The sequence below is a fragment of the Aspergillus affinis genome, assembly GCF_023601865.1.
Source record: "Aspergillus affinis strain CMG 70 chromosome Unknown NODE_210_length_33316_cov_109_100575, whole genome shotgun sequence".
In the NCBI taxonomy this organism is placed as follows: Eukaryota; Fungi; Ascomycota; class Eurotiomycetes; order Eurotiales; family Aspergillaceae; genus Aspergillus; species Aspergillus affinis.
The window spans coordinates 22,751-33,195 of record NW_026515991.1 but is presented as its reverse complement, the minus strand read 5'-3'; the positions used below and the strand labels follow the sequence as shown (position 1 = coordinate 33,195).

Below are 10,445 nucleotides of genomic sequence, written 5' to 3'. Positions count from 1 at the left end.
CCTGAAGGAACTGCAACCATCGCTCGTATGCGACGTGGATGGGCCGAATCGGTTGACTGAATGCGAACTAAATGTTATCGCGGAGTAAAAGAATGGGTACCGTCTCCCCGATAATGATAGGGTTCCCTTCACGGCGGACGTAAATGTCAATAAACGGGATATACAATCCGGTAGAAATATAAGGTAGGACAGCGGAAAAGGGTGCAGCACGGGCCAGAGAGGATCGGCGAGATATTTCAGCTAATCCGCCCATAAAAATATCGCTATCGGAATGTACGCGACGATCATGGTCAGTAAGATCGGATATTGGACTCTAGCCGTTAGGGCTAATGGCGCGCCTCTTTTAGTCGCGGCGAGTGCGGTAGCGCCAGGAACGTTTACACCTGTCAGATATTGGAGATCGAGATCTTTCGTTACTACTTGATAACTTGTTACCGTTAGACTCTGACTCGTGGCGACGTTGCCTCCGTCCAGAGCGGTAGCGTTTTAGGTGACAGACTGAGAATCCAGCCGCTACTGCCAAAGAATCCTGTTTCTTCAGCCAAGTGTTCTGTCCCTTGATAAAGACCTGATATAGAAGCCCGATGGCTCTGTCCGCGTCGGCAGCGAAGCTGGTACGAATAAACAACGGGAACTCCTCGATACGGTCCCTCAGGTGTCTCTCGATCGACGATTTAGCGCGATATTTCCTAGGGTTGCGCATCGGGGCAAACTCTTCGCTGAAACGCTCTAACATGTTGCGAACTTGCTCCTGCTCTCGAGGGTCGGTCATCCCCAGCGTTTCTAGGTACCATCTCTTACCTTTCGAGATGTTCGGCTGGCGATCTGCCGGGAAAGCTGATAACGGGGGCATGATTTAGATAATAAAACGCGAGACAATAGATTAAAACAATCAATGAAAGGCTTAGGAATGGTAGAATAGATAGGGGGTAAAAGCAGAAAAGGGACGAAAAAGAGATTAGGAAGAATAAAAAAGAAAAAGTCTGACTGGGAAGGGTAAAATAGTTGGTCCGTTTGTTATAAATTTCAGTTTCTGCGGTAGAAAAGTGAATGACTCCGCTAGCGCGCGTTTGCCTTAGTTTCAGACAATGTTTCCCACTTCTTTTCCAGGACGGTTTCCGATTGCCAGGGGAAAGTGGGAAAGGAGAGCTCTTTGAGATTCTATAATAGGATAGATTCGATTATCAAAAGACGATTGAATCAGATAATGCGCTAGGGCTCCTATTGCCAAAAAGTCAGACAAAGAAACGTTACATGCCCCAATGATAGTCTTGTCCGGTTAAGAGGCAATATAACTATCGATAACGAGCGTATTCACTGCAGAGATATTCCATTTCGGTTCTAGCTATTCTAGCAGGTTGGGTTATAGCTATTCGTCTTTCATGGGTTAAGGGTCAGTCTCTCCCGTCTCCCTATCTTGGTCGGTTTTGTCCATTGTCGCGGTAAAAGGCGCGTCAGAGAGCGCATCTGAAGGCTTGTTTACAAGGCCAGTAACCTATTCAGTCGCGTCTGGAGTTTTCTCGCGAGCCTAGGCGTCACTGTAACCTCCGGAAGTCAGGGGACTTCCTGATGCGGAAGAACGTTCTGGTTGGTTAGTATAGGATCTAGGGACCCTCCGGTAGGCATCCAGGAACCTTCCTAGATGCTCTGCGGGCATTCCTGCCTGAGGCGAAACCCCGGGCAGTATATGGAGGCTCTAGATCCTCCCTTCTAGATAGCCTTTCTTCCCGCGGGATAGGGAAAGCGGAGGTTACGGGGCTCAACAGTAGGATTTCAGTTAGGTAATCAGTATCAGAGGTAATGTTAGGAGGGCTGATTCGCTCGCGCGGCAATAGATAGATAGGCTCTTTCTATCCTATCGTAACTAACTATACTATAGGTCCTATAGATTCTATCGGACGAATATATCTAGACTCCTGTAATAAGGTCAAGGGTGCCGGCCTTAAGGCGGAGTGCGGCTTGTAGGGAGAAGCTGGCCATGCTAGTAACTAGACCAAAAGATAACCATTATGCTAACAGACTTTGTCTTGGATTTTAAAGGGGATCCTTAGGGTACGATAGGTACTAAAGGATCTATAGGATCTATAGGATCTATAGTGACTTACACAACAGACTGGTATTTTTTTGCGGGAGTAAAATACCGATCTTAACATAAATGAGTAAAGTACTATAGCTACTAAAGGATGTATAGGATCTATAAGGTTTATAGTATTTTAAACGTACGGTTTGCCTTTTTCGGCAGGAGCATAGTTGCGATCGTAAAATAGATGCTGAAGGTACTGTAGTTATCGAAAGATATATAGGATCTGAAGGATATTTAGGGTCTAGAGTATCTTTCCTTAAGATATACTTATCTGTAGCAGAAATATATGGGTCTTCCTAGAAGCGATTATTCAATCAAGGAATATGATCGTTTTCAACGGAATGAAGGTTTTAATTCTTTCTAATTACACGATAAAGAAGCCGATCTTTATGCAATTCCAGGGGCTTCAGGATCGTCATAAATCATACGGCTTATATTAATCGGTTGCATGATCGGTCTGGTCAGACAAGACAATAATATTAGCGATTTAGTTATCTTCCGCAGCCACATTATCGATCCTAAACGTCACGTAATATAGCCTGCGAGATCATTCCCTAGGGTTCGAAGTACAATCAGACCCGAATTCAGGAATATTGCAGTCTTTTCCGATTCTCTTTCTCATCTCTTTCTACCTCAGTTGGAGTCCGAAGTAATTGTAAGACCGAAAAGTTATAGTTAGGCAGTCGGCATAGCCGAGGGGTATAATTCTTGATAATTCCGTTATCTAGACAAGATTTATTTAATCGCTAACGATTTTAAGAAATCAGCTTATACAGCCGCTTCTCGATCCGCTAAATATATTTTTCGGCCCGGATTTTCTGAGACTCAATGTCCTTTTTATCGGACGTTTGCTCGTCGATATCTGCCGGCCCCTCGGGCTCGGTATCAGAGAAGTAATCCGGAAATGTAATATGACGGCGACGGCGCTAGAAACACTAGCAACGGTACTGGAAAATCTCCCATTTGTATAGTGCTAGTTCAAGTATCCGGTTATACGCTGATACCGACCAGCTTTCTACCGGACCCGTAATTGAGCTAAACGTATTCTCAATCCGCTCCTGAATCTCAAATACTATATGAGACAACGGGCGGTCCGACCGAGGTAATATCTAGGTAACAGAATTCTATCGAGTCCGTAAATCGGTTAGTTACTGATACAGCTCGCTATCGGAAAGATAAAGAAGCCATTGCTCCGGTTGAATGGTATAGTCGAGATAGGATAGGCAGAGTTGAGAGAGACCCTAGTAGCTTACGGAATGATACTTGATATAGGAAGCCGGAAAAGGCCGATCGAAAAGACGTAGCTTCTGGTAGTATAGATCGAGGCTTCAGTGCACGCTGGACCACTATATAACCTGATCACTTTCCTTGGATTTTCGCATGAAACTGTTATTTTGGGAATAGGACAGCATCCAATAGCTCTAAATAAAGGAATCTTTTAGACCCTGTTTCTACTGACGAGCGGCATCCTTTCCCTAGATTAAGGTAATTACCTCGAAACTTTTCTGATATAAGAGGCGGTAGGGTTTGTGATTCTAACCTTTCTGCTCAAATTGTTCGTTATGCCACTTCTAGAGCCAGGTAAAGAGAACGTTAATATGCTTTACGGCCATCCGGTTTCCGGAAGCAATGTGTGGCGGCCAGAATCGGGTTTGCAGCGCCTTTGCAAGACTAGGCTAACAGAGTGGGATCTCTCCGGCCAGGGCAGCGGTCGCGGACTCCGGTTTCAACAGGGCCTTAATCTGCGCAAAGATATCCTTCCGGAAGGCGCGTAAACAGAGCTGCCGAAAATATTTCTGCAGATAATCTTGACAGGTCGGAATGCCGCTAAAATCGGTTATCTACTGGTAAATCTGGCTGATCCGGATGAAGTCCACTCGGACATCCCGCACTTGGGGATAACGGGCGTGGTACGCGGCTTACAGCGAAGGGTTATTGAATTGGATATATTGCGCGGCAGGCTGTCGGAACACTATCATTTCTCAATCAATCTTATCCAGAAACCAGCCGTACCCGGATTGCTGCATATTCCGCTGGAATCCCAGCCTCTCGCACCGCCGAAGGCCGTCTGGCTGGGTCGGATCCGGGCGAAACCAGACATCGCGCCAGCAGCCCGAGACCCGCTCGAGCAGACCCCCCGAGTAGGAAAATGGGAGACAGCGGAAGAACATCAACATTATCCGGGTATGTTCCCAGGTCACAAAATGCCGGTCATTCAGGCTGTAAACTATCTTAAATCTGACGCAGAATTTATTGATATTCCATCGGAACTATCGAAGGAGCGTAAAGATAGGAAAAACGTAATAACGCTCGACGCTATCCGTTCCGTCCGGAAATGGGGTTATCAACTGTTTCCGGTCCTGAAATTCACGTACAATTTGGTAGAACAGCGCGTGGGATACGCGGTACTCCTCCCGCAGGCCAAAGACCTTTTAGATCGATCCCTGCAGGGCAGCATGGCACCGTTGTTTCGTTGTGAGATATGCGCGATTAAGCGCGATCGGATTGTGACTGAGACCCCCGCTAACCGTCTGCTAGATTTTCTGAAGCTGCAGATCAAGCCCTAAGGTCTCTATCCCGGTATTCGTAAAAGGATATGTGTTCCCGGCGGTAAAGATTTCCTTCACACTCGCGTAGAATTGACTGTATAAGAGACCTGCCTGCCTCTGCGGCGACGATCGCCGGGTCTCTAACGTCAGGCTGCCGGTATCCTGAAACATACTAATTGGGTAAAAACGCTGTAGGGCACGAGGCGCATCTGCTGGCTGCTTACTATAGATCCACTGGCTGTAGGCATCCAGGCAGTATCGCCGCTAGAGTAAGGTCTGCGGCTGGCCCTGCGGCGGCTCGCGTACCGCTGTCGGGCAGGTTTCCTTTCCTAGATCGTAGAAAAACGGTTCGGCCAGGTAGCTCTCGTTGATAGTATTCTGCCAGTGTTATTGAAAGCCCTCGATCAGCTCGCCCAATGTATTCGCCTTAGTCAGTGTTTTAAGATTCTTTCTCTCGATTAGAATCCTGACGTCCTGAAACTGATGGCATCCGGGGCGTTTCGTTACCTCCAGAATCCGTTCTCAGATAGTAGGGAGCGCTTCTGGAGGTAGAAAATAGATAAGCAACTGCTTACGGGCGACTAGATTCACTCGCTGTAACCGCATTTTTACGCCCCGGGCGGTCGCGTTCAGCCGGCTATAGTTAAAGCTAAAGGGATAGTGTTAAATAAGATTGCCGGAATAACAGCAATTGATGATCGGGAGGAGAATCTCGTCTATCCACTGCCTAAAATTCTGGTCTAACAGACGGCTGGATTGCTGACCTTCCCGGTAGAGTCGAAAAAAGAGCAGATACAGAGATATATCTTTGAATCTAACTAGGCAACCAAAGGTATAATGCGGGACTTGATGGACAGGCCGGCGCACACTATGGGCTTGCCCAGTTGAATCGAAAAACTGGACCGAAATCGGATCTAAATGAAGGCTTGACTGGAGGTTAGAAACTGCTATCTGCATAAGATGCCATCGGATCTCCCGACGGGCCACGGCTAAACTACTTATAAATCCTCCTACACTATCGATATTAACGGTAATATCTAATGAAGGGTTTGGGCGATAGTCGGCGGCCACACAGAGATGTATTGGAAATCGATCGGGATCTCGAGAATCCGTTCTGCAGTAGATCTGTTATTTCCGTGCCTTAGGAACTTGCTGGGCAAGATTGGACTCGCGGACCGCGATTGTCGTCGAGCTTAGTACATCCGGAAAGTTTCCGTCGATATTAATCTGGTCTACGTAGTCCCCAAGCCCAGTATGAACCGAATGCGTCTCTTGGTGCACCGTATGTGCCTGCTTATGGCACTTATGATAACAGCCGTGATACTGATATAGCTGATCGGCAAATGCGCGTGCTAGCGTACAAATATTCTCGCGAGGCTCGGAAATCGGTAGGATAGGAGTTGGGATCTCTAAATTCGACTGATTATCATAGGGTCGCTTACTGCGCGTCGGTAGGGATGGTCGGACTGAAGGCTCGGACTCGGGCTCGGGACTAGCGACAGGCTCAAAACTGTTAAGCTCTAGAGGCTCGTCAATCGGTATATAGCTATTTTTAAGCTCGAGAGGAGTTGGACCGGGGCTTAACGGCAGGAGCAACTCTTCCAGTTCATAGGTTACCGACGGCGCCCCTATGCCAGTAACATAAGCGATAGAGAGATTGGAGATTGTAGATAGCTTAGTAGAGCAGAATTCGGTAGAGGACGCGTTATGTCCAGTAGCCCGCGCGGTCTCCCGCCGGCTTTATTACCGTTCAAGCTTTGCAGCCTCTCGTTCCTCTGATAAGGCGTATTTTGGTGGACGATCACGTTTTCGGGTAATAGATATAATCGTACCTAGATACAAATTTGGCTGATGTTAAGAGAGATACTGACAGCATGGCTGACGATAAAATTGGTAGAATGCTTGATCGATTCTATGCAGCGAGGCTGCAGACTAGCTAACTATCTACGATCGCTGTATGGGTCATGTGGTACACTAAACTACATTCGGAAGGTCAAATATGCGAGACACTGCTAACAGATACTGACTGATAAAACTGAATAGGCGAAAGGAACTGGTACCCTAGAAACTGATAGACAAGGGGGAGGAGCCTTGCTAGCTGGAAAGTTCCGTAATTGTCAGGGTCCCTATATAGTACGTTGACTGAATAACCTATTGGTCATTCAATGTACCTTTTTGGCGTATAGTGCAGTGGTAAAGTCGACGGACCGGTACCTTACAGTTATAACGGTTTACAAAGTGTGACGAACTGACCAAGAACTACTATATAGAGCGATGCGCGTACCTTATCGTCAACTTAGTATTCTGGTCTTTTTAGTAGCTCAGTCGGTAACCGTCCCACAGACCTACTAAACGGTCTTGGCGGGTAGAAGCGTACCTACCCAATGTCAAGCCCGTAACACAAAGGAGCCTAGTAAAAGACTAGTTTGTTTATGACTCGTAGTCAAGGAATTTTCCCATGGAGAGGAAAGGCTATCTAGGAGCGAGGATCTAGGGCCTCTATGTACTAACTGAGGCTCTGCCTCAGGCAGGAATGCATTCAGGAAGGGTTTTCCGTACTGGAAAGTTCGTATCAGAAGTCCGTATCGGGAAGTCCTTGGCTCAGAAGATAATAACAGTAATAGAGATTGTCAATCCGTTATATTAATTTATATAACGAACTGACCAAGAACCACTATATGGAGCGATGCGCGCACCCAATCGTTAACTTAGTATTCTGGTCTTTTTAGTAGCTCAGTTGGTAAAACGTCCAATAGACCTACTAAAACGGTTTTGGTGGGTAGAAGCGCACCTACCTACTACTAAGCCCGTGACAATTTATATATAGCTCTCTGATAGTATTATATCGGATATACTCGGGTAGATAACGCCGTGCGGCCTTTGGATCCGGGAGCCAAGTTTTATAGGACAGAGAGGAGATCTTTCTATCTATGCGTGCCGTGCCGTACAAATAAGGAATATCTTAAGGAGTAGAAGGAGGTCAGATAGTGTCACAATGCAGATCTGGGGTGCCTGAAATACTCCCTTAGCATGGCCCGGAACACTATATTATCTGTTCCGGGATCCGCATATCTCCCGCCTGCCTGAAGATCCTGTTGTATGTGACGAACTGACCAAGGCCTACTATATAGAGCGATGCGCATACCAAGTCTTCGACTTGGTATTCTGGTCTTTTTAGTAGCTCAGTTGGTAACTGTCCTACTAAACGGTCTTGGCGGGTAGAAGCGTACCTACTCACTGCCAAGCCCGTAATATTGTAGCTCTCCGAGCTACGTCTTATCTATAAGCCTGTAGATAGCTTGACCCTGTAGCAATTCAGAGATATTGTAAACTATTAGCTTGCCTGCTCGCTTGCCTGCCATCAGCTCTACTACCCCGCCAGCCCGCACCTTAACAGATAGCCCGTCAGATATCAACAGATAGAGAAAAAGGTGATATAACAGCAGAATAAACTGAAAGGGTTAGCGGTGAGGCAAAAAATCCAAAAAGAGTTAGCAGTGAGACATTAATTCGAGCAGGTTAATTATATAATCTCTACTCCCCAAAAACCTCCGCAACTCCCCAACTTTAGGCAGCGATTCCGCGCGAACGAAAGAGAATATAGAAATTCTAATTAGTGGGCAGGATTCTACATTGACTGCTCTATATCTAGGCAAATTTTGATAGGGCTTCGACGTTGTTGGAGTTCTAAGTCTAGGCGGAAAACGGCCTATGGCGAGGAAACTAAGCTAAGCTATGAAGCTATTCAGGAGCTGGTTGCGATATGTGTGACAGCTCTGACGCTAGTCCCTATCGGGGAGTTAGGTTATAGGGTATCGCGAGGAAGGTCCTCGGAGGCAGGTCACAGTCCGTGACAGGTCCCTGCAGAATGGGCTTCTTATGTTCCAGAATAAGCTTGTGGTTCCTGAAGAGGGCGACCTTCGTGTGACGAACTGACCAAGAACCACTATATAGAGTGATGCGCGTACCAAGTTGTCGACTTGGTATTCTGGTCTTTTTAGTAGCTCAGTCGGTAACCGTCCCACAGACCTACTAAAACGGTCTTGGCGGGTAGAAGCGCACCTACCCAATGTCAAGCCCGTGACACTTCGCACCCGATTGCTTGATATAATCTACCGACAGCCCTCTACTGCGCACCCAGGACGAACCAAGACAGAAACTCTGGTAAAGAACCGATACTGGTAGCCAGCGTGGTGCCACGATGTAAAGCGCTATATAGCTAACTGCCTGACATGTAATCGAATTACCACTAGAAAAGATCTACCCCCGGGATTACTTTAATCCCTCGATATCCCGAACCGCCCTTGGGAGCACATCTCTATGGACTTCCGCTCCTGCCCGAAGGACAAGCGCGGTTTCGACGAAGCCTGCGTGATCGTGGATCGCTTGACGAAACGGGTGATCTCGATTCTCTGCCATAAGAATGTGTCTGCAGTTGATATGGCCCAGCTCTTCCTCGAATATATATATCGGTGGGTAGGGCTGCCGGAGTCAATCCTTTCGGACCGCGGAGGCCAGTTTGTCTCTTCTTTCTGGGAGGAGCTCTGCTTACGGCTGAAGATCAAGCGCAAACTAACCTCGGGACAGAAGCCCTCTACAAACGGCCATACAGAGATCGTTAATCAGTATCTTGCCCAGAAACTGCGTCCGTTTGTAAACTACTATCAGGATAACTGGTCGGAGCTGCTACCGGTTATAGACTTTGCTTACGCCGTCCTTGAATACGAGTCAACCGGGTTATCTCCTTTCCAGGTGAAGCGTGGTTATGAGCCCCGGGTCTCCTTTGACTGGATCTCGCCTTCAAAGCCTCGAGATAAGCCCCAGGATCAAGCCGAAGCTCGCCGTATTGCTCGCAATTTGGAGCAAATCTGGGACTACGCTAGGGGTCAAACGAAACTGGCTCAGGTAAAGATAAAAAGGCAGGCCGATAAGCATCGTAGGCCCGTGGACTTCAAGACCGAGGATTGGGTCTACGTAACTACTAAAGACTGGGAGTTGGACCGTCCAAACCGCAAGTTCGGCGACCAATGGGCTAGCCCGTATGAGATTATCGAGCAAATCGGCTATGCCTTCAAGCTTCGCCTACCTCCTACGCTTCGAGTTCATCCCGTTTTTGCGCCAGAAAAGCTCCGAAAAGTTACTGATTTGACGCCTATGCCGGGTCAAATTCGTGATCCCGAACCCCCGATGGAGGTGCAGGGCGAGCCCGAATGGCTCGTTGATAAGATTCTTTCTTCTTGCATGTATAATAAGAAACTGCGCTATCGCGTGCAGTGGGAAGGGCATCCTCCTGATCCTGCCTGGTATCCGGTATCTAATTTCCGCAACGCTCCAGTTAAGTTGCAGGAATTTCATGATCAATATCCCGAGAAGCCCGGCCCTCCCCGGCGCCTGGCTAACTGGCTCGCTGCCGCGGCTAATGATGAATTCCTTGACGAACACAACGATGACGATTTACCTGTTTAAGCTTGTTTTGCAAAGGGCTGGGAACCAGCCCTTTCAAAAGGGGGGGGTATTGTTATCTCCTGAATCAAGGACTTCCCGATATGGACTTCCGATACGAACTTCCTAGTACGGAGAAACCTTCCCGAAGGCATTCCTGCCTGAGGCAGAGCCTCAGTTAGTATATAGAGGCCTTAGACTCTCGCTCCTAGATAGCCTTTCCTCTCCATGGGAAAATTCCTTGACTACGAGTCATAAACAAACTAGTCTTTTACTAGGCTCCTTTGTAGACCGTCACACTTGGCAGGTTTGCATTATTTACACTGGTGAGGTTAACCGCGGTGACCGCGGTTGTGACGGCCTACAAAAGA

General features: G+C 47.5%; 3 protein-coding genes across 3 annotated transcripts; 2 read left to right on the top strand and 1 right to left on the bottom strand.

Moving 5' to 3' along the window:
* Window positions 1-240: 240 nt before the first annotated feature.
* Window positions 241-853, bottom strand: KD926_004450 (uncharacterized protein; the record flags this gene model as incomplete). The annotated part of the gene is made up of 2 exons (XM_053095154.1): window positions 241-383; window positions 436-853. 2 exons carry the CDS (start codon window positions 851-853, stop codon window positions 241-243), a joined length of 561 nt encoding a protein of 186 aa, XP_052950159.1.
* Window positions 854-3,645: 2,792 nt separating this feature from the next.
* Window positions 3,646-4,650, top strand: KD926_004449 (uncharacterized protein; the record flags this gene model as incomplete). The annotated part of the gene is made up of 2 exons (XM_053095153.1): window positions 3,646-3,714; window positions 3,886-4,650. The coding sequence occupies 2 exons, from the start codon at window positions 3,646-3,648 to the stop codon at window positions 4,648-4,650; spliced, it is 834 nt and encodes a 277-aa protein (XP_052950158.1).
* Window positions 4,651-8,952: 4,302 nt separating this feature from the next.
* Window positions 8,953-10,098, top strand: KD926_004448 (uncharacterized protein; the record flags this gene model as incomplete). The annotated part of the gene is made up of 1 exon (XM_053095152.1): window positions 8,953-10,098. One exon carries the CDS (start codon window positions 8,953-8,955, stop codon window positions 10,096-10,098), a length of 1,146 nt encoding a protein of 381 aa, XP_052950157.1.
* Between the last annotated feature and the right edge of the window lie 347 nt (window positions 10,099-10,445).